At 39.2% G+C, this 23,513-nt stretch overlaps 2 protein-coding genes across 2 annotated transcripts; both read left to right on the forward strand.

Annotated features, from left to right (window-relative positions):
• The first annotated feature begins 223 nt into the window (after positions 1 to 223).
• TMEM128 (transmembrane protein 128) lies at positions 224 to 7,816 on the forward strand. Its single transcript, XM_063157636.1, has 5 exons — positions 224 to 341; positions 1,415 to 1,556; positions 3,437 to 3,598; positions 4,633 to 4,741; positions 6,074 to 7,816. The coding sequence occupies exons 1-4, from the start codon at positions 224 to 226 to the stop codon at positions 4,730 to 4,732; spliced, it is 522 nt and encodes a 173-aa protein (XP_063013706.1). The 3' UTR covers positions 4,733 to 4,741; positions 6,074 to 7,816.
• A 1,891-nt stretch (positions 7,817 to 9,707) lies between these two features.
• OTOP1 (otopetrin 1) lies at positions 9,708 to 23,003 on the forward strand. Its single transcript, XM_063158054.1, has 6 exons — positions 9,708 to 10,311; positions 15,396 to 15,532; positions 18,384 to 18,442; positions 20,411 to 20,541; positions 21,512 to 22,458; positions 22,833 to 23,003. Exons 1-6 carry the CDS (start codon positions 9,708 to 9,710, stop codon positions 23,001 to 23,003), a joined length of 2,049 nt encoding a protein of 682 aa, XP_063014124.1.
• The last annotated feature ends 510 nt before the right edge of the window (positions 23,004 to 23,513 follow it).

Below are 23,513 nucleotides of genomic sequence, written 5' to 3' on the forward strand. Positions count from 1 at the left end.
TGGGGTTTTTTTCTGAATCATTTCGGCACCACAGCCTTCAGTGCGGCACTCGGCTGTACACGGCAGTGCTCGCTCCCTCCAGAGGGGCTCAGCGCGATTCCCGAAGCTGTTTCTGGATCCCGTACAGCGGGCCCTGGCCCGGCCGCCGCCGCTGCCCCTCACGCCGGGGCGGTGGCGGCCGCCGCGCTCCCGCCCCGCCGCGTCACTGCCGGAGCGGCCCAACATGGAGCCCGGCGGCAGCGGGGACGCGCTCCCGAGGCTGCGGCGCCCGGGGCGGCGCGGGCCGGAGTCCCGGGACCCGCAGCAGCAGCAGCCGCCTGCCCGGGGCGGCGGGACGGCCGGTGGGTGGTGCCGGGGCGCGGGGAGCGGTGCCGGGCCCCGCCGGGCGGGCGCTGGGACGGCAGCGTGGCCGCCTCGGGCGGAGCGGCGCGGAGCGCGGCCCCGCTGCCCTCAGGTGTCCGCTCCTGGCTGCGAGCTGGGCGCGGGGGATGCGAGGGGCTGGCAGCCGCCGACTCCCTGATCTGCCTGATGCGGATGAAATACTCGAGTGCTCCGGGCCCAAGCTCCAGTAGGATGAGGAGGAATGTAGGAAATGAAAAATAAAGCTGTCTGTAAGCTCCAGCAGAGCTGTGAGCACGCTCGGCTGGTGGCGGTGCATGTGGAGGAGTCGGCACGTGTGACAGTGCTGAAGGCACACGGCCCACCAGGAGCTCCTGAGATAAACTTCAGAGACACCAAAACTACCTCTGACACCTTTTGTGACAGTGTGTGGTTACTGTCGTGCACAAAAATGGCTTTCTTATCTGCTTGCTCTGATGTCTCCCTCTCTCTAAAACAGTACGTGGTAATGAGGGGAAAAAGAGAAGGTCGTTTCCTGCACAATGATAGTTGCAGTTTGCCTGCTGAAGGTGTGCAGTGTAAGTCCAGCTAGCTCCTGAAGCTGCAGCTGAAAATTTGTGGATTATCTGCAGTTGAGAACAAGAAAATGATGCCTGCAATCGTTTTGCAAATACTAAAATTCATAAAGAAGGATAAAAATAAATTAGTGATGTAGCAACCTGAAATTCTATATGCTAAATTAATAAAAATTGTTTCATAAAACCAGGGCTTTTTCATTAGTTAAACAACCTTTAGAAAATCTAGTCAGCTGTTTCCTAAAAAGATACACAGATACAGTGTTGTGCTGATTGTTACTGCTTTATCCTTTTATCAAAGGGTACTTTGTTTAGTCTGTTTCATTTCAGTAAATGTTCAGAGTTCTTCAGAATATTTGTAGCACAAAGTGTATTATGATGAGTAGAATAATCTCCCGAGATAAATGAATTAAAAAGATAAAGTATCATGCTTTATGTAACTATAATCATACTTCATTTAATGACTGGCTTTAGTGCTATAATTATGTTCTTCTTTACAGAAGAGTCTACAGCTGTAGAGAAGACGATGAGGCCTCTTAACAGACTGAATATTCATTCTGCATTCTGGATTTTGGCATCAATAGCTGTGACATACTACTTTGATTTTTTAAAAAATATCAAAGAAACTCTGCAAGCAGAGAGGTAAGGTATCTTTTCTTACAAAAAGGTGTGTTTTAGTCCTATAATCATACTCAGTTTGTTACATCTGGTCACTGTATTTTAAATAATGGATGAACAAGATCTGCAGTAGGAATAGAGAAACCTGGGAGTGTTCATCCTGGAGAAGAGAAGGCTCAGAGGCATTTTGTCAATGCATGTAAGTACCTGAAGGGAGGGTGCAAAGAAGACAGAGCCAGGCTCTTTCCAGTGGTGTCCAGGACAGGACCAGAGGCAGTGGGCACCAAGTGAAATGGAGGAGTTTCCCTCTGAAGATTAGGAAACACTTTTTTACTGTGAGGGTGTCTGAGTACTGGATGGGTTGCCCAGGTAGGTTGTGGAGAGATACTCAAAAACCATCTGGACACGATTCTGGGCAACTGGCATAGCTGAGCTTGCTTGAGCAGGGAGGTTGGACCAGGTGACCACCTAAGCTGATATTATTTAACTGATTTTAAAGTAAATACAGTGTTTAAAATTTGCTACAGTTGTTTTTTTTTCTCTATAAACTCTACTGAGCTGTCTTTGTACATACAAATTTTGCTGTGATACCAGACATTTTAATACTGTACCTTCAAGTTTCCATTTAAGTCCAAGAAATAGCTGTTTTGTTGGAAGTATTTAGGTTTTGATTTTATTTTTTATAATAAACCCCCTGAAATTAATACATAGAGGTCAAAGAGAAGTTTTCATTTCTCTAGAAGATTTGTGGATGATTTTGAGTAGGTCAGCAAAAGATTAGTGAAATAATTTCTGTGAAGTAATTTTTACTTCTAGTCCATTTATTTTCTATTAAATTATTTTCAATGGGATTGATGTATGTTAAATGTTTTTAGATAGCTTCAGCTGGAAGTGCTTTTAAAACACCTTGCTGTTGGCATTGTTATATCAGTACGTGGAAGCTGCACAGGGTCTCTGGGGCTGCTCTCCCAGGCTGTTATACCCTTCATACAGCTCACTGTGAAAGCAAAACCAGTGACTCCAAGGTGTAATCAGAATTTGGGGTTACAACCCTGTCTTCCTGCACTGCTTGTGTAGGTAGGCCATGGCTACAGTTCTCTGAGTGCAGATTCTCCAGTGGTAGTAAATTTCAAACTAGCATATTGTGTTTGCTGTACCATTCCAGAGCACATGGTACCTGAGCAGGAAGATCCTGGGTTACCCTTTGTAATTTAGTAATCAAGTTATGGTAAGGATTCGTTTTTCAAAATTTTTATTTGTTAATACACCTTCAGATAAAATTTTATTAAAGTGCATCTTCCTCCCAAGCTGCCTTATCTGAACTAGTCTTGAAGTGTATCCTCAAAGGGGCTCAAAAGTGTCTCTCCCTAATTAATCACATACCCTGTGTTTTTATGAATCTGAGTTTAAAATTCTGCAATTCTCCATGGTTTTCTTCAGCAGTTGTAAAGAATAATCTTCGTGCTTCTTGTTAAATTTGAGAGTTCCCAGACTGAAATCATATTAAAGCTTCCTGCAGCATTTCTGTTGCACAAAGATCACCAGTCTAATTTCTAGTGAAAAGCACAGTTGGAGTGGAGCCTATTTTACTTTATTATTGACAAAGTGGTTTTGGTGTGGTAGTATAGTATATTCCTGACAAGGTCTGTCACATTGAATTTCCAAAATATTTGAGGGGACAATATATGAAAGGAATGTTTCATTGCAAAATTAAAGTCAGTTTAACAGCTTTTAAGGGCAAAAAGTGTTTTGTAAAACCAATTTAAGGTAAAACCCACAGGAACTCTAGGCCACAATTGTGTTTTTAACAGATATTATTCTGTTTGGTGACTGGAGTGAAGATTACTGTGCAAACTGCAGTGTGACTGTGCTAAACATGGTTTAATGTGCTTTTCTTCCCACAGCTGGTGGCTTTCCTGTGGCACTTGTTTGTTGGCTGTGTGTTTATGTGTGGCCTTTTACTGCATACTGTATCTTGAGTGGTACTGTGGAATTCAGGACTATGATGAACAGTACCCTGCACTGATTCCTATCACAACAGCTACCTTCATAGCAGCAGCAATTTGGTGAGTTCAAACACTGTGCAAACTTCTGCTAAAGTCTGTGTTAATGGGCTCATTTTATAAGAACTGTCATTTCTGTAATTCTGCTATGTGTATTGGTGGCAATACCTGTTCTGTGTAGCAGAATTTCTTGCACTTTCAACTTTCATCCACAAAGCAAGAGTTACAACAGTTGAAACTTTGTATTGTGTACTTAGAGATGTACTGGATCTTTTCTGTCTTGAAAATTTAGGGGAAAACTGAAGTTATCTTTGTGTAAATTTCTCACCTCTGGCAACAACTTGTGCAGTTAACAAATTAAGACAAAGGTGCAGTCTCTCTATCTGAGAAAAAAATCAGTTTAATCCGTTTCTGTCAGAGTTCTTCATTATCAAACAATCTACAAGTTAGCAAACATACACAAAATGTTAGACTTCTGACTATTGCCATATGAGCTTTAAGGGTTTATATTTTGTCTGAGAATGGTACTTTTAGTAAGAGTTGTTTTACTTGTGAGATTGTATGAGAACTGAGCACATGTGAATGAAGAAAATTCCATTGTACCAGTTAATTTATTTGCTTTCTGCATGAAAATTGATTTCCTCTTGTTTAGCTGTTGTATCAGGGTATCACTCAGTATTTGTTGCAATGGTGAAAAAAGGAAGATTGAAGAAAATAAAAGTTCCCTATGGTTTATAATTAGTCAAATCTGTAATTCTTGTAAGTTAGATGTAAAATAAGTTGGTTTTCCCCTTGTCTCTTCAGTTAACTGAAATCTGTCAAGATCAAAGTTCAGATTAAAGCTTCTCTCAGCTGCAATGTACGCCTATTGAAAAATCAGAGTAGGTAATTTTCAGGGACTTCAGATACAGATTTTCTGAAAGTAAAAGGTATCTTTACCCTTTACCCTTGATGTGTTTTGTTTTCAGAAACAAAGTATATTTCCAGGTTAAGTAATTTAAGTCTTACTTCTTCTTTTGACATGTTTTCTTTGTATGCCTGATGTTTCTGTAATGTGACATCTGAACTTACCAAATACTTTCTGCTTTTACTCCCAGTTTCAATGTTGCCTTGTGGCCTGTCTGGTCATTTTTGACACCTGTGTTGCTCTTCATTCAGTTCATGGGTATTGTGATGCTTGTGTCACTCCTGGGATAAGCCCTTCAGGTAAATAATTGAATTTTTTAAGCACATAAAAGTATTTATCTTGTTGTGGGAACTGCTTTGTTAGACATTTAAGGATTGGGAGGCTGTTTAGGGGTTCCTTCTCTATGTTTTGTGGGCATTCTTCAAATTGTGACATTTTGTGGCATATAGAGAAAACAGAGAACATGCAATTATCAAAAGGGGGAGAATATCCTTTCCACTTCTCTAAAATTCCATTCTAGACATTGAAAAGAAACATTAGTGACATTGGACGGTTTGGGGATGTATAGACCAAAAACCTGCAGCTTTTACCTAGCCTGGGGTACCTTCTTAGTAAAGCTGTTTGACCTGATAGTAAAGGGGAGAAGATATCAACATCCATGGATGTTGCCTTCTCCATTTTTTTAAAATTAAAAATCTTTGTCATGTCTTTGTCTTCAAGTGTGCTGTTTTCATTTTCTGTGATGCACAGTCCAGATCAACCTGCTGTGTGGAAAATTGCCAGATAGGAGAAGTTATTTGTTCTTTTAAAAAGAACTTTTCAAAGGCCAACCCATCTGTTTTGTTGACTGGAAAAATGCATTCTCAATAACTGCCACGTATTTTGTTAGATATACTTATCAAATTAATCCAGTGAAATGTAAAAAGCTAAGGATGACACCAAACACAGCTCAGTAAATAGGATGTCCCCTGTATCACAGGGGTCTCATATCATCCAGGGCAGCTCCTCCTTCAGCAGGTCTTGTTTGTTGTACTTCTCAAGGGAATGGGGAGGAAGCCTGCTTGGCTTTGCTTGCCACTTTCTAATGAGGAAATCCCTCAGCATTTTTAGGAATGCAGCAAAAAGAAGACTGTGCTGGATTGCTGGATTTAGAGTGTAGCCTCTTGTACTGACAAAGTTGTAGGCAAAAATTGTTTCATGTCTGGGATGGTGAAACTCAGATTTATTTTTTTTTTTAATAACAAGCTGAACCACTGTAGCATTTTCCCCTCTATTTTTGAGATATCAAGAAACCTGATTTTTAAGAAGATAATTAACTTCTACTCTGACAAAACTCAGACTTCTGAAAATACAATACTTAGTTCAGAACCTCTTTACTGTGGCAAAATATTGGGTGACACTTGCTGATACAAACGTGTCCGTTTGTTGGTTCTATCATTAGCCATGTTCTGCCTCTGCACTTGAAGAATGTGGGGAAATTCTGTATTAGGTCAAATAATTATTTGCCTAATTATTAGGGACAAGTTATTACTTGATGTTCCAAAATCATTAATTCATTTTTGATAGAGCTTGTGCAGTATATAGAACATACAAAGATTTTTTTTTTAATTTGTTTTTTTCTTTTCTTTCAGCTTCGTGTGAAGGACTCAAGTAACTGTAATCCTGCAAAAGTGTATGTCACTTTTGTTACATTCCAGTACTTCTGTTGTTTCTAATACTGCCTGTTTGCTCTGACTAATACAGTAATTCTTTATCTACTTGATTTGTAAATCAATGGACATAACCATAGGAAAAGCAGCTGATTAGTCAATAATTGGAAGATAAATATGTTGTACATCTCTTAGTAATATGAAGCCTTTGGTTTTGTAAAGCTTTGTAAAGCTTCTATTTATATTTGAGTATTAAGCACATGGGTAGTAAGTAATAGCACCATAGAATAGTTAGTGCTGAAAGGGACCTTTAAATATTATCTCTGGGCCTCAGAGGTTACCTACTCAAACTTCCTGCTCAAATCGTGTTGTTTGATTTGGAAGTAAGTGATACTTAAATCAAGTGTTGTGGGGTTTTAATACTATATTCTTTCCATTTGAATTGACAGGTAAAATACTGTTATCTGGAACCTGTGTTTGTACTTGTAAACTTACTTACAGGAGGCATTTCTTGATCTCTTTAATTTCTGCTGTTATATGTGTTACCATATAGGAAATACTTTACTATCTAATGTCTTGAATTCAGATCTGCTAGTGTTTAAAAAATGTATGGATAAGGGAAAGGGAAAGCTGGTTGACATTTGGCAGTGCCATCAATTAAATAAATAAATTCTACTTGTACTCATGCAGTTTGTCCACAGCCAAAGGTGGATGATCAAGCTGTGAATAACCAGCAATACAATGAACAATATTAACACTACACAAGAAATTTGGAGCACACATTAAATTCTTTTATGTATGTACTGTTTTAAAGTATTCAGGTAGTTTTTTCTTCTGTAAATCAAATTTTCATTCTTAGCAGTGCCTGTTAATGAAGTTGCCATTTTCCTTACTCAGCAATGAAGAGGCTGATATTAACTTAAAAGCTACTAGTTATACTCAGTTGGGAAAATAAAATAACATTTTATTTTTATTAAATGTCTGTTCGTGTTGACTGAGATACTTAACTGTCTGAAGACGTGGGCACCATCTGGTTGCTAGACCACTTTGTGTAGGTCCTTGTGTAAATACTTTTCCATGCACGCCTTTTGGAAAATAGGAGAATGTAGAAATTGGGTATTGAAGCCTGTTAAAATCTACTCCTTGTGAGTGTTGCTTGAAGTCTGGACTGCCAAAGGATACTGTGTTCTTCACTCTGACTTCCAAATCCACACCATTGCTGAACACATGGAATGTTTAGTAATGACAGAGAATGCACATTGTCTTTGGTTGTTACTGTTCCATTAATGAAAAAAGTTGGGACCTAGTAGTATGTAATACAAAGGATCAGACAAACCAAAATAAAGTGCATTCAGCATTACTTGAACTAGTTTGTAGGATAAGTTAACAGCTTGATTTGTTTAAATGTAATATTTAAATTTGCCAAAACCAGTCATGCTTCACATCTTTAAAGTGTAAGTTGCTTATCTTCAGGTCTTCAATTTGTAAAAGGTTTTACCAGTTTTTTCTGCATACACAGGTACATTTGAGTAACTTTCTTTATTACAACATTTAAAATGCAGTATTGCTCAGGGATGGTTATTATAGCTGTATTTTTATTTGTCAGCTATATAATTGCTCTAAGTGTTTTAAGTTGCCTTGTAATCTGAATTAAAATTACTGTTTGCTACATGATTTTTAAAATTCATTCTTCTGAACATCTTAATAAACTTTGTACAAAAATGATCAATAGTTGTTCAATATTTAATTGTTTAACCATCTAATTACACTTTCTTGGAGACCTCCACCCCATCTCATTGCTTTTTCTGTAAAATAGATGTTCATGTAGATTTTAAATACTGTACTTGACTCAGGGTATCTTTGTCTTTCATTCCCCTTCACCTGGGTTTACTGAAGGTGTAATAACACTCTGTTCACCTCTGGAGAGCTGTTTGCCTTCAGACTACTTTGATGTCTTTCTGACAATCCCAGGCAGAAATGCTCATTGTACAAAGTCTTTCAGTAACAGATCTGAGTATCCAACACAATACTCATTCACTTATGTGCTCAAAAGGAAGTAGTGGCAAATCTGGTAAGAATATAAAACAATGCTTGTTTTAATTGTTGCAACCTGACACAATGCTGCTGCCACTTCTGTGAACTCCTTGCTTTTGTTATTTTCCTTACCACCAAATAAAGAATTTAGGGCAAGGGAGTAGAAAGCAATAGCATAATAATTCCCTGAAAATAAAATGAGGCAATTGAAATCCTCACCTCTACAAAAGCTTGAGTGTATTCTCTTGGTAGAGACCACCATAGGTATCTTCTGTAACCATTTACATTATTTCATTTCAGGATGAGAATGTGTACCAGCACCAAAGAGCTTTCTGTTAGAGGTGACAAGGAATGCTCTTGGATAATTTGAAGTAAAATAGTCCATGCAATGAAGATTATTTATCACAGTTACCCATAGAAGCTCTGTAAAATGGAAACATCTTCCTTAGTTATTCTTTAAAGGTTACATTATATGAGATAGAAGTAGGATTTGGCAATCCCACAATGTCATTTCTGATAACAGTGGATGTAGCTGTGAGCTAGAGGTGGCCTGAATGACTGGTTATGCTTTTGATTTAACAGGCCAGACAGAAACATTGGGCTCCCTTCCTGTTAAGTGCATTTCTCAAAAGGAAAATTTGCAAATGGCTTAAAATACCTGTTTCTTGAGAACAGGACAAAATGAATAAAGGACAGGAACTACTTTTTTATGTTTACCTAAATAGGTGATTGTCCAGATTCACTGATTCCACCTTTCTGCCATTTTGTTTTTCTTCCCTGTTCTTTAAGAGGCTTGTGAACCCCAGACACTTATATGTAAGCTCAAAAGTGTCCTTTGTTATATGAGAAACACCCCTCTATTAATTTCTGGCTTCAGAAGAGAAAAAGCTTAAAATGACTTTGCCAGAGGAAGTGGAGTAAAATAGATGCTGTATTTTCAATATATCTTTTTTTTAAATTGTAGTTGAACTAGTATCTTAATTTCATGCAAGGTATGGGTCACTCACTGTAAAAGCCAATGTTTTGGGTAATGAATATGCAACCAACAGGTACAGAGCAAAGATGTAAGACACTCTTGGCCAGAACAAAAACAAGTCTATCTTGGTATTTGGCCTCCAAGCTATGCTTAGCATCCAAATACCTAAAGTTAAGAGAATTCATTTTAAGTAGAAAAGGGTCAATATAAATATTGGGAAAATCAATATATAAGAAGGGGACTAAATTCTGCAGAAGGTTTTGCTACTTTGAGGTCAGGAGTTGCTTCTCCAGCTAGCAATTCCTATAGTACTGTGTTGTCAGAATGGGACTTTTGAAAGGTCTAGAGAATTCCTGACAAACGAGGTTCTGTCCTACCAGTGAAAGTGCCGATTGCTCAGAAGAAGATGGCCTGGGGAGGCCAGAGTGTGAAGCACGCGTGTCATCCCTCTGCCTGCCCTGCGGAGGAGCTCCATCAGCAGCTGGGGGCTGCCGGGCAGGCTCCCGCCTCACCAGCTTCCAGGTTCTGGCCGTCCCTCGGCTTTCCAGCCGCCGGGCCGGGGGTTTCTTCAACACACGGTGTCTTTTGCATTTTCCTGCCCAGGGAATGTGTTACACCGCACGGGTCTCCCAACACGGACCGTGTCACCAAAGGCAAGCGGGCAGAGCTGGCTCCGAGCTAACCTTCGTCCGAGTGACTTCTCCTCACCCTCGTCCGGAGCCCAGCTGTTGTCAGTGTCGGGGAAGAATGTCCCGCAGAAACCTCAGCAGCCTCCCCCGGCAGCCGGGCACCCCCGCCCGCGGGCAGGGCACGGCAGGGCCCGCTCCGCCCCCGCCGCTGTGGGGGACGGGCCAGCAGCGCCCTCGGGGCTCCCCGGGGAAAGCGGGGCCGCCCGCTAGGAGCACCTGGCCGGCAGCGTGGGACATGGAGCAAGCCGCCGGGTGCCCCGCGGTGGGCGGCAGCTACCCGCAGAAAAACGCCGAGATCCTCAGCAGCCAGTACGGCATCAACCTCTTCCTGGCCGGGCTGCTGCTCACCTTCGCCTGGGCTGTGCACGCCGTGGGCATCAGCAAGAGCCACCTGCTCTCCTACCTCATCACGCTGATGCTCATCCAGCTGCTGTGGATGCTGTGGTACCTCTGCAGGAGCTGCACGCAGAGGAGGCTGATCCGGGACAAGGACACACACGCCGGAGCCCGCTGGCTGAAGTGTAAGTATGGGCGGATGGCACGGAGTGGTACCGCACAAGGGACATCTGTGCCGTCACCTGTGTCTGCTGCCGCTTTGTTGCCTCTCCATCCCTACCGGGAGGCATCCTGGTATTTGCAAACTGAATGAACATGCAGCGTAGTCTAAAGTAAATATATGCATAAGCTGAACATACTAGAAGATTGTATTGGGAAGCTGTTTGTTAAACATCCTTACTTTCCAACTACCCTTTATAGTGCTGAAAACTTCTACACCTTTCTTCCTTACCAGGCTGGTTTGGTGAAACATGAAAAATGAAATATGGCTAGTGAAAGAGGCAGTTTTGTTGCTGTCTTGCAGCTGTTTTAGAGGAATTATCACCTTTTCCAGATGGTATAATGCAATTTACTTTATGGTAGTACCAGTTAGAAAGGTTCTGAAGCTCTGTCTATACCAACATGTATCAGAGATTCCTGTTTATATGTGTACAGTGATGCTTTTGAAACATCTAGAGTTAGACAGAAGAAGACAAAATCCCTGAGCAGATCAGTTTGTAATCAGCACATAAAGCAGTTAAACAAGGAATCTAAACTAAGCATTTGCTTGCAGAAAAAGTATCCAAGTTTGCAAGGGTAGTGGTGGGGTGTGCTGGCCCTTATCTGCAGTCAGCTGTGCACCAGAGTGAGGATACAAAGGTAATTGAGAGAAGGTGTTTGGGCAGCCCATCACAGAATTGTAGTGACAGGAATCTGTGTTTTCAGGTACCAAGGAAAAGGAACAGCCTACATCAGTGCTTGTGCAATAATAGGCAATCCCAGTTTTACCAGCCTCTTCCAGTCTCAGCACTGTGAATGATAGATTGGAAAGTATTTAAGTGGAATGTTATGACAGATTTCCCCTAAAATGTTTTCTACTTACTAGCAATGAGACAACAGCTAATTTTCACAGCAGCTAATTAAACATCTAAATGAAAATTCCAAGAACACCTGACACCTGATTGTTTTGAAAAGTAAGGTTGTGCTGTGGAAATGTAGTCCTCAATCTCAGTGCTTGTGTATCATTTACTTTCTTCACAACAGTTAACATTTGTCTTTGAATTGCTGACAGAAAACCTGTTTTTTTTAATGTCTTATGTATAGCCATGGTCTATAGACTCCTTCCTGAAATGTATGGAGTTCACATGCCAACTGTTACATTGTTCCTCTTGATTATTTATTATTTTTCAAGGAAATGTTAATCTCTCAAGCATTTTTCATTTATAAGTTTATGTGACTTACAACCTCCTGAAATTCTTGCAAGGCTTAATATGATCCTACCTTGGGCCAAGCTAAGCTTTTGTTACTCAGAGGGTAGCTTTCCCCTCCTAAAAACGGAATAAATGCTGCCTAGCATGGGTAAGTACAGCAGGATCCCCCACCCTCTTTTTTTTTGGCGCCGCATTCACAGCATTTCATTTGTCCTACAGAATATAAGGAGTCACAGAAACTTAGAAATAAGATCCTAGATTGAGCTACTGGGTTACCATATCCATTTCTTTTACCAGCACAGGATGGCTCTTTGTACTGGCTTCTCAAGTGCTGTGGGTTCCATGGCTTCTCTTAGGCTGCAATTCAACAAATTTGCCCTTAGGGAATGACCTACACTTTCCTATTCTTGGGAGTTTCTTGTAGCTACAACAAGGCTGTACAACTCCTTTATCCTCTATTGGTAAAAGAAAACTGATTTGAGCTAAGGAAAAACTCAGGTGGCAATTCCTCTGCCAAGATCCCCTGTGCCCTCCTCTTTATCATGCTTTTGTCATAGAAGTCTTTTACCTGAAAGATCAAAAGTCCAAAAAGGAAAGGGGAGGAAGGAGTGGGACAGACATATTTTGTTTGGGTTTTTCCACTGAAAGCTTTCTGCAATTTTTTTACTAGCTCTATCAGCTACTTTTGAAGAACATCTCTTTGCTGTAATTGTGAGAGCGAATGTCCTTGTATTAAACAGTATAAAATGAGTGTATTTTCATGAATCCTTTCAAACTGTGAATATCACTTTAGTAAAAGTGGTGGCAGTTGCCTGCTTAGACCATTTTGCTCTGACAAATGTTGAAATGGAATGATTAAACAAAACCCTCCTATAACTGACCCCTTGTACGTGTTTAGCAACACTAGAAGGACAGTGATCAGTTTGCAAGAGCTGCTCACAGGAAGGCTTCCTCAAGCCTTTCTGCACAAAGGTGTCAATTGTGTGAACCCTTGAGCTTGGTTCTCCTCCCACCTGTGTGGTTGACCAAGAACCACTCTTGGAGTCTGAATGTGGGAAAAGTTTGTGGCAGAGCTGTGTCTTTAATAAAACACAGTTATCCTGACCCAAATTACCACAGGGAACCTTAGGAAGTCTTTCCTTGACTTATTCCAAATGTTATTCCCCTAAGTATGCTCTCCTGCTAGAAAAAGCTCTCTGACCATGTTTTTGGGAAAGTGCAGTGAAGTGAGCCAGAGAAGTCAAAATGAAAATCAGTTGGCTTTATTTTAAAGTCAACAAATGGCTTTATTTTATCACACTCTTTAGCAGCACAGTTTCTGTTTAAAGTATTGACAACTGGTCAGCTTAAAAGCTCTTGACAGACTTTGACTTGTATCTTTTTACTGCCTGCATTGAATTGCCAATTATTTGAACGATATTTTAAAGTGGGACTGGTGTTTTTGCAACTGTATCATTATGTTTTTCTGATCTTCTTGATGGTTACTAGCAAGAAATGAGCCAGCCCTTAGAAATATTGAAAATCCTATTAGTGATCCCTTAAAACACAGAGGTTTCAACGAATGTTTGAAAGGAAAAAATAATGAACCAGTGCTCAACAGCAATAATTTCACATTTCTTACAATTTTAAATGAAAATTACTAAGTGGTGGAATTATCTTCCTTGAAATTACTGGTGTCCTTTTGGTATTAGTACATACTACTGAAGTTTCTATCACAAAAAGTTGTCAGAAAACCTATTAACATACCATATGCATGGCCATTATTGTTGTGTTTTGATTTTTGACTAAGAAAATTAGTACAATCATTCTCTTTTGAAGCCCATAAATAAGCATGTTGGACACTTTGTATACACTTGTAGTGTGGCCACCTGGGTGACTGCAGAAATATCTAAATACCATTTGAATAAATGAAAAAAATCTAAAATTAAGAGTCATATAAAGTCTTCTAATCCTTGGAGGTCAGTAGTCTATAAACTTTTTGCTTCAGAAGATAGCTTTTGCCTTCTTACTGAAACAATCATAACAGGTGTGAAATGAACTCATTTCAGACAAATAGGCTGTTTCTTGCCTACTTTGTAAATAAATCATAAATCACAAAATCAATCTTAGAATAATTCAGGTGGGAAGGGACTTCTGAAGTTCATCTAGTCTACCTTGCTCAGAGCGTGTCTACTTAGGCAGAGTGATTTATAATCAGTTATATTTATAATTATATCATCAGAACTAAAAATTCTAATTTATTTAATAATTAACTTTCTTTAGATAAGGCAAGAAACATACCATTTGATCTCAAGAGTAGCCTATAATTTTGTATTTAATGATACCATTTAATTTCATACACAATAAAACTGGCACCTCTATTTAAAAACGTGGGCTCCAGTCCTGTTACATGTGTTAGAATACAAATTAGGTGACCTAAAAAGCATAAATTTAAAAAAACTTTATGGGATCATACACATGTATGAAGTGGAGACCTGAGGTTTTAGATTTTGAATATATAAGCAAAAGTTTTGAGCTCCTGGTAGAAATTACACTCAACCAGTAATTTTACAGTGTTTTTATTATAGAGAGATTATAAAGCAGAAGCATAAAATCCTGTTGGAATTCATGCCCTTGTGATTGAAAAGGTTTCTGTTTTTGTTTCATTTTAAAGAGTCAATGAAAAAATAAACAAAATTACAGTGTGTTTATATAATTTCTACTTAATTTTTATTAATGCAACTTTGAGAATAAAGGTATTAATTAAATACATTTTTAATTTCGTGTTACTTTTTTACGACCACGTGTCAAGTGGAACACATGGTACTTATATGGAAGTTATAGGCTGAACTAGAACTTATAGGTTGTGGCTCCATACAAAAGATAAACATTAATCCAAGTCAATACTGGTGATGTTATTTACTCTGTGAGGAATTGCAAAGAAAGATTAAGTTACTGATGCTGGTTTATATCATGAGGTCTGGTTAAGGTCCATGCATAAATTTTTATCTGGTCTTCATTCAAATAAGTCCAAATTAAATCCAGTGAAAACTTGCTTGAAAAAAGCTTTAATAAAGTAAAAAAAACCCATCCATGCCCCCCAAAAATCCCTCAAAACAAAACCAAACAAAACAAAACCAAGGTTTGGTTCAGTAATCTTGTAGCCAATTATACTTTGTCGTACAGTTACAAACCCAGTAATAACAGCACTAAAAAAATGAACAGAGGGAAATGTATTTCAAAGTTCTTTAGGGTATAGAGTAATATGTTAGGATATTTTTGTGTGTGTGTGAAATACAGACACTGAAATTAAATCTTTGGTTCTTTATCAGGAGAACAAACCATAGAGCTCGTTGTGGTTGTGGTCTCTGAGTTACAGTGTGACCCCCCAGCCATGGGGAGGGCACCCCAAGTGATTGTGTTACTTCCCACTGTGCAGGGGTTGGGCTGGGGGGCGTGAGGTGATCGTTCATGTCCCAGGAGTGCCCAGTTTGCAGTGGGGCTGCTGAGGGCAGGAATTCCTGCTCTCCATGGCTGTTTCAGTGCCACTGTCACCCGGGAGCCTGTCCTGCCCAGAGCTGGGCTCTCTGCTGGGGCTGGATGTCCTGGGCAGGGCAGGGCTGGCCACTCCTCCCTGACCATGCAGGGGCTGCCAGTGGTGACCCTGCTTCATGTACTGGGCAGAGGCTCTCACAAATTAGAGGCACTTATGTCATAGAGTCAGTTATCTTCTTGAGCATTGATCCGCTCTTATTTTCCTAAACAAGAACACAGATATTGGTCAGCTTTCATTCCCCTAAATAGGTTTTTGTATATTTTATAAATAGTCTCTAGACACTATAACTATACATAAAATTTTCTGATATCTTTTTCATTCGTAGGTGGGATTACATTATTTGCAGTGATTACTTTAATTCTGGATTCCTTTAAAATTGGATATTATATTGATTTTTCAAACTGTTTATCACCAACTGAAGGCATTTTCCCTGTTACACATGCTGTCCACACCATCTTACAGGTAAAAGTCACTGGTTGCACTTTTATATTAATATTTGTTTCTTTTCAAAAATATATTTTATCTTGTCATCAGTGGACTTAAAACTAATTTGATTTCTAAGCATATCACAGAATACTTTTGAGGACTAAAGGCTTGTGTGTATAGTAAATTCAAGGTTTGCAACCTGAAGTTGCTTAGCCATAAAATTCATGGGTTTCAAACATGGGTGTGAAAAAAAGATAATAAAAAAATATTCTCCTGCAGTTGCAGTTATGTGTCCTTTTTGTTTGGTTGAAGTTACATACAAAATTTTCAGACTGAAATGAGTATTTTGGCTAAAGACAATTCCCTTGCTTATGTATGTAGGACTTGCCACACAAGTTCAATTCCATCTGTCTAACCTGATGTTCCTCTGTGGTTAGAGGTATAGGCTGGGTAAGTTAAAGGGGACAAAACCCTTCCTAGCTGGTTCTAAAATACTTGTACAACTTTCCTGTCAAAATTAACTTGGATTTTTCTTCTAGAAGCATTTGCTTTTTCTTATCAGTGGCTGCACAGTAGCAAACATAGTGACTCCTGTGAAATATTCCAGCTGTTTGTTATAAAGCTTTGGGTCTAGAGTGTGTGGCGGCACTCCATAGCTGTTTGGTTGTCACATTAACTCCTCTGAACCCCTGTCAGCAGGTTTGTAGGGAAGAAGGAAGAAAAAGCCACTCAGATGAAATATTCAATCATAGCCAGGCACTTTTATGAATTTTCCAAGGGGTTTATGTCATTCAGAAAGAAAACAAATGTTTTCCTAGCAGTTGTGATTGAACAAACCTACATTTTTCTGCTTTCTTCGACAGTAAAAAAAAAAAACCAAAACAAACAAACAAACAAAGCCTGAAATTTAAACAGTTACTCTCAGCCCATCTATGTTTTTCTATGAAATTCTGAGTTGGTTGAAGTAATCTTAATTTTACATTCTTGTAAAATCCACTCTCCATGTCCTGCAACTTCATTCCTTCATCTCTGAAAAACAAGCCAATGAAATTAAGCTCTTCTGTATGCTGATCTGAACACAGCATTCTTCACTACAGCCAGTGACCCAGAGCTGACAAGGTTTCCAGCCACCATGAACTGGAGTGTGGAAGAATGATGAATAAAAATGCTGAACAAAGTCAATAAGAATTCTAATTTAAATTTTACATCACCCACTGTCATTGAATTTATCATCTACAGAACTTAAAATAATGAACACTTGAATGTTAGCCTGAGAAATCAAAGAAAAAGTTAAACTTAAAAAGTAATGAACCACATACCTCTTACCTAAGACAAATCTTCTTGTGTCTTTGAAACAGTGAATGAAATCACAGCAGAGAACATCCCTAATATGTGTCATCTAAAAACCAAAGAATTTGTTTTCTAATGGATATGTATCAGATTCTGTTGTCATTTACTCAAAGTGAGGCATCCTGATACATGTCATGAAATGAATATATACATTGTGCACTCATGTATGAGCTAACATGTACCTGCCCTCCCAGGGCAGGTATGTTTTTCTGCAGGCAGAAGTATTCTGAGTATTCTGTGAGCCAAACTGTATTTTATGTTATTTCTGTACTGAGTTTTCCTATTTCTTCCCACTATCCTTTGTCTGAACTGATCATCAAAACTTACGTTTTTATAAGTTTTAAAGAATGGGTTCAAATCTGCTGTCAGATTTTACTGCATTTATCCCAGGATGGTAAATTGAATATGGCATTAGAGACTAAGGTAATTTCAATTTGATTTCAGTTGAAGCCTACATGAAATATTTTAGTCTTTACATCTGGGATTTTATGGTGGCCACTCCTCTCATTGATAAATGCTTCATTAGAGGAATTGTTACTGCTGGGTAGCAGAGTTGAGTCATAAAAAACTGCATTTGTCTAGCTTTGCTTGCCTCAGAAATAGTGACTGTGAAGGCATCCTGCAAGGATGCTGTGGAAAAATGGACTTCCAGTTTACTCTGGTTGCTGAAGAAGAACCCAAAGTTTTTATCACTTTTCAGACCATTTCTTTAGTACCAAACCAGGCAGGTTTCTAAGAGAAATCTTGGGACTCTTTCTCTCCTGATAGTTTACCTAGTGATGAGTTCAGTATCCTAGGAACTATTGAGCTGTTAATGTCACCCTAATATCCCTGAGGAACATTGGTATAGTTCTTCTTGAACCTATCCACACTTGGTTTTGTTTCAGTGGCAGTCTTTTTCTGAGGTCTCCATTATGCTGTCACAGAGAGTTCTAATTTTATTCCTCTTTGCCTTGACTTGCTAACTTATTATTGTTGTTATCTCTCTCTTTTGTTCCTTGTTTGAGTTTCCTGCACTATCCTTGAGTGCAGCTGCTGTGTTTTTAATGGGGTTGTCTCTCATGCAGTTAGTACAAACTTTTCTCATGCTTCCTGGGAATTTGTTGTTTTATTAGTCAAGTCTAGCATCCTTTCATCAATCTCTTTCCCTCCATAGAATTTAATATATTTCATAAATTATTCAAACTTTGCATCACCATGCCCGGCAGCAATCATACCTCTATCCACAGCCAGTGGCTTTATTTTGTCTGTCATTGAAATAAAATCTCTTCAGATACAGAAGGAAAATGTGTTTTAGTGAGTGATACTTAGACTTTCTACTGTTAAGCCACTGATTTTTCATGTAAGAAATATCAGGATTTGTGTAAATATCACATTAAATCATGAGCTCTTTCACACGTGTGGAGATGGAGCTGCCTCAATTTGAATCATCAGAAGTTTTAACCATTTGAATGTCTATCTACAGATGCATATTCCTTTCGGAGTGTTACACATGTGCATTAGTGTAACAATATTTCTTTGTATTTCTTCTATTTAGGTGTATTTTCTGTGGTGTCATGCAAAGGATGTTATCCAGTCTTTCAAAACACTTGAAAGGTAAAGTGGATCCGATCCTCATCTGCATGTTAATAGGTGTAGGTCTTTGCTTTAACACCAAAGTTTTATTGTATGAGAGACAGTGAAAATATTGAGATTGATTCTCTTCTGGATTGCATTAAGTAGAAAGAAACAGAACAGTTGAAGTAACTCCATTTACCCTTATTTAACCTGCCTTGATATTTTGTAACACAAAATAGTGTCAGAATACAAGTATTTTTCTCATGAGAGAGGAAAATGGTATCTTATCTTATTGTGGTATCGACATTTGATATCACAGAGTTACTTAAGAAGGAAGGATCATATATGTGTTTCAAGACTATGCACTATATTACGTTTTATTTATTTACCTACTGAAAGGGAACTTGTATCAGCAACCTGCAGTCAATGTACTGTAACTGAGGTATTTGATATTGATTTATGGAAAGCAGCTTTTTAAAACTAGGTCTTCGAGTCATACAATAGTTTGGGTTGGAAGAAACCTTTAAAAGCCATTTAGTCCAATCCCTCTGCAATAAGCAGGGACACCTTTAACTAGATCAGGTTGCTCAGAGGTCCCTCCAACCTGACCTTGAATGTTTCCAGCCCATCTTGGTGCTGGGGCTTGCCCTGACCCAGCTGCAGGACCTTGCACTTGCCTTTTTGAGCCTCATAAGGTTCCTATAGGGCCACTTCTTGAGCTCATCCAGGTTCTTCTGGCATCCCATCCCTCAGGCATGTCAGCCACACCTCACAGCTGTGCTAGATGCAGCTGTGCACACGCACTTGGAAACACAGCCTCCCTGGTGGTATCCTGGTACCAAATCAGATCCAATGTGTTTTCTACTTTTGTGAGAAGGTGGATTAATGTATATTAATCTGTCTGTACATAGGACATAAGTAAGCAAACATGGTAATTTTTAAAGTACTTATTTGAAGTTATCAATGATGTGACCAGTTTCTATAGGAGGTAAAATAAATTTGCTCAGGAACATCATCTGTGGTGAAGGTTCTCCATTTGTTCTGCTCTCCTGGGTAAGTGTTGAAACCCCATGCTCAGGAAGAGAGTGATTACAAAAGGCTGTGCAATGTCAGCTGGTGCTATCAGCTCTGTTTATAAGTAGATTTAAAAAAATTCTAACTGCAAATTTATCACTGAGAACAGTGTTGTAATTAAGAACTGTTTCTTGGTGAAGAAACATAAACAGCCTCAGGTGCAGGAAATCACCTCGCATTGGTAGGTGAAAGGATTTGTCTAGGAAAGAGATAGATACATGATCTCCTATTGAAAAGGGAGCTGCTTGGCAACAGAGGACAATGTTTTTTCTGGATTTTATTAGGAAGTTCAGAACCATTAATACACTTCTTTCTCCAATGCCATTCTGTTTCACCAAGCTGAAGTGACTTGTCAGAGGCCAGGAGCCTCAAAAATGCATGGAGACCTACCCACATTTGTACTTTGAATGGAATAAAGCCCTCTGATAGCTTCAGCTCTCTCCAGAAGACAAAAATGCATGGGCAAGAAGTTGGAGAAGATGGTGGTATCTGTGAAGAAAGATCAGACAGAGAATATGAAGAAGCACTGCAGAAGGCTGTGAAATATGGTTTGCAAACAAATAATCCTGTTCAGATTGTTCAACCACTAACATTAAGCTTGTCCAGCCCAAAGAATAAAACCCATCACATAAGAGAGCATAAGAAACAATAAAAGCATTAGAGAGCATAAGAAACAATAAAAGCATTCTATTAATAGTTTAATGCATTAGGTCATTTAATATATTGCATTTCTGTAAGGTTTTGGAAGATTGATTTAAGTGACTGCAGAACATCTTTAGAGATTGGTGATGATTTTTCAACTCTCCCCTTTCACTGACAAATAAATAGTGCCATATAGCTTGTACACAGAAAGTTAATCCATTTAATTTCATTTCACGTATTTAATGAGATACAGTCTGTGAGGATTCCTGCAATAATCACTTTGTTTTGTAGGTTTGGTGTCATCCATTCTGTTTTCACAAATCTGCTGCTGTGGACAAATGGCGTGTTAACAGAGTCAAAGCATCAATTGAATGAACATAAGGAAAGACTAATCACACTTGGTTTTGGGAACATAACTATAGGTAAGCAAAAGGCTTGGTGCATTGTGAAATTCCTGCTCTAGCACACTCATACAAAACACTGTCACTGTAGGATTTAGCTAAGTCATTCATGATTATGTCAGCATGGTCATTCCAGGGCACATGGTAATTAGCCGATACTGAAATGTTATATGATCATTATCATGTATGTGAACAAGGCAGTAATTTTCTTCTAAGTTCCAAACAGATTTTTTGAGAACATTTCTTTTCAGGAATAGCATCACTGAGGAACACCACTAAGGAACCACTTTATTACTAAATTATAGTAATACATTAACATAGCAGTGTTAAAAAAGAGTTTACTACTTACTAAGTTATTTGTAAAAACTAAATATGGATAATCTTGCAAATCTTTCCCAGGAGAGTGATTGCATGTAGCCTGTGGTCCTACAGGATTCTGTGGGATGGCTCAAAAGAATATAAGCTATCCATTAGTGCTGTTTTGCAAGACAAAGACTTTGCTCTGGGTGTTTTTTTTACTAATGAATAATTTTCTCCATTGGCAAGATTGTGCAAGTTGTAGTCAGCAAATATTTAGGGTAAGGAGGATATAAAGAAAAAAGTTCTTCACTGTGAGGGTGGTGAGACACTGGGGCAGGTTACTCAGAGAAGCTGTGGATGCTCCATCCCTGGAAATGTTCAAGGAAATGTTCATGGGGCTTTGAGCAACCTGGTCTAGTGGAAGGCTCCCTGCCCACAGTGGGAGGGGGAGTTTGAAATAGATGATCTTTAAGGTCCCTTCCAACCCAGGCCATTCTATGACAACTGCTGGGGATGCCTTCTGCTTTCAAACCCCAGTGAAGCATGGGGAAGCCTTTTCTTAGGTGGGTAACTGGGTGTTGTTTGACTGAAGTCTTACCTTTTCTGTTTCAATATTTTATTTATGTTTTATTTATTCACTTAAACAAGGAACCTTGATAATGCACATAACTGATCTCTCCTTCTCCTTTAGTTCTAGATGATCATGCACCTCAATGCAACTGCACAACAACAACTCTCTGCTCAATATTTTCTCAGGGAATATATTACCTATATCCCTTTAATATAGAGTACCACATCCTGGCATCCACGATGCTCTATGTCCTGTGGAAGAACATTGGTCGGAAAGTTGAGCACCACCAGCAAACCAAAACTCCATTCAAATTCCATGGCATAACTGTTGGAATGATTTTTGGACTAATCGTGTTAACTAGCACAATAGGCATAGTTGTTGTGTATTTAATTCAGATTGGAGGCTCAAAAATCAAAAGTGAGTTAGCACTCACTATGTTTTACTTGCACGCTATCTTCGTGTTGGCTCTCATGTGCACAGCTGGAATTGTCGCCCTTCTCATATACAGACTGGAGGATAGATCACTGGATAATTCCAAGAACCCTGCTCGAAAACTGGATGCAGAGCTGCTGGTGGGCACAGCTGCAGGGTCCTGGCTGCTCTCCTGGGGCTCAATCCTTGCCATTATCTGTGCCCAAGGTCATCCCAAATACACATGGTATAACCTGCCCTACTCTGTTCTGGTGATTATTGAGAAATATATTCAGAACCTCTTTATCATTGAATCCATCCACCGTGAGCAGGAGAAGGTGAATGAGGACATTAAAACTCTTCGAATAGTGACCATATCTCGGGGGAGCACCTTGTCCCTCAGCCCCTTATACAAAGAGATTTACAACGGTAGAGCTGCTCGTGACAGTGGTGACATACCCTGTCTGTTTAAAGGCAGCATCTGTGGGAGAGAAAACAATGCTGCTGGTGTTGCCAGAGAAGAAACGAGTCAGGACAATAGTTTGGTCATGCACTCAGCCTCAGATTTCTCATTTTACAGCAGAAACTCAGTTACTAACAACAAGAGGAGAATTTTGAAGAACATCGCTGCATTTTTATTCCTCTGCAACCTTTCGGTAAGACATTTTGAATGTAGTTCACAAGTTAATACCCAAAAGTTCCCATCCTTTCAAGTTTGATAAGTACATTAAAGTTGCATGGTTCTATAGTTTTTAGGCAGAATATTTTACTTCTGGAAGAAGTGAATATGCTTTTGGGGAACAAAGTTTATCTAAATGAGGAACATGGGAAGTTCCTTTAAGTAACAGTCCAAAACCTGTAGCAGCAGCAGAAGCTGAAACCCTCTTCCACCAGTGTGCCCCCGTAGCAACAGGGAGGGATTTCTTAGGGACTCCTGAAACCAGTGTGCAGCACGGTGAGTCACAGTCATTAAGGGCCATTGACTTGTAGGGCTGGTGATTAATACTGGCCTCACGTTCTTTCCCTGCAGCTGTGGATACCACCGGCGTTCGGGTGCCGCCCGGAGTATGACAATGGACTGGAAGAAATAGTTTTTGGCTTTGAACCCTGGATAATTGTTGTGAACCTTGCGATGCCTTTTTCTATTTTCTATCGGATGCATTCAGCGGCCTCGCTCTTTGAGGTCAATTGTAAAACATAGATCATATACGGTCCCTCAGTGAACAATTGATTGAATAATTAATTACATAAATAACAGTCGAGAGAGTGGATGAATGGATGAGTGAATGCAGCAGCTGCCCAATAAATAGAAGATTCAATATTTTTTTTTAAAGAAGGGACAATAGCTAATAGCATGTAAATTTTTTTTCTTTCCACATGTTTTGTTATATATTTGGTGTTATTGTATAAATACACTTTTCAGAATCAAATTAGTGTTAATATGATTAACTCTACATAGTAAAGTTAATTCAATCTCATTAATCTTTGTTTTAGTCAACTGGGATTTGTTCTCTATACAATTTGTATGGCTTTGTTTTCATTCATTGTGACTTGTGAAAGGAGTTTACAAAAAATTCTGTATGGCTTAGAACAGAAAATCCCAGAAAGAGCTTCTCCTGAATCACAGAGATATTAGGAAAACTCCAAGTCTTAATTCATAACTTTGGGGTTTTTTTTGTAGTAAAATTAAAATAATTTTCAAATATTAATA

The sequence above is a fragment of the Melospiza melodia genome, chromosome 5 (assembly GCF_035770615.1).
Source record: "Melospiza melodia melodia isolate bMelMel2 chromosome 5, bMelMel2.pri, whole genome shotgun sequence".
Lineage (NCBI taxonomy): Eukaryota > Metazoa > Chordata > Aves > Passeriformes > Passerellidae > Melospiza > Melospiza melodia.

What these genes read in the sequence shown, in the direction of transcription:
- TMEM128 (XM_063157636.1), top strand. Translation starts at nt 224, where the DNA reads ATGGAGCCCGGCGGCAGCGGGGACGCGCTCCCGAGGCTGCGGCGCCCG. An exon ending in GAAACTCTGCAAGCAGAGAG is followed by an intron (nt 1,557 to 3,436) that starts GTAAGGTATCTT and finishes TTCTTCCCACAG; the next exon opens with CTGGTGGCTTTCCTGTGGCA. An exon ending in TTCATAGCAGCAGCAATTTG is followed by an intron (nt 3,599 to 4,632) that starts GTGAGTTCAAAC and finishes TTTTACTCCCAG; the next exon opens with TTTCAATGTTGCCTTGTGGC.
- OTOP1 (XM_063158054.1), top strand. Translation starts at nt 9,708, where the DNA reads ATGTGTTACACCGCACGGGTCTCCCAACACGGACCGTGTCACCAAAGG. An exon ending in CGGAGCCCGCTGGCTGAAGT is followed by an intron (nt 10,312 to 15,395) that starts GTAAGTATGGGC and finishes TTTCATTCGTAG; the next exon opens with GTGGGATTACATTATTTGCA. An exon ending in TATTCCTCTGCAACCTTTCG is followed by an intron (nt 22,459 to 22,832) that starts GTAAGACATTTT and finishes CTTTCCCTGCAG; the next exon opens with CTGTGGATACCACCGGCGTT.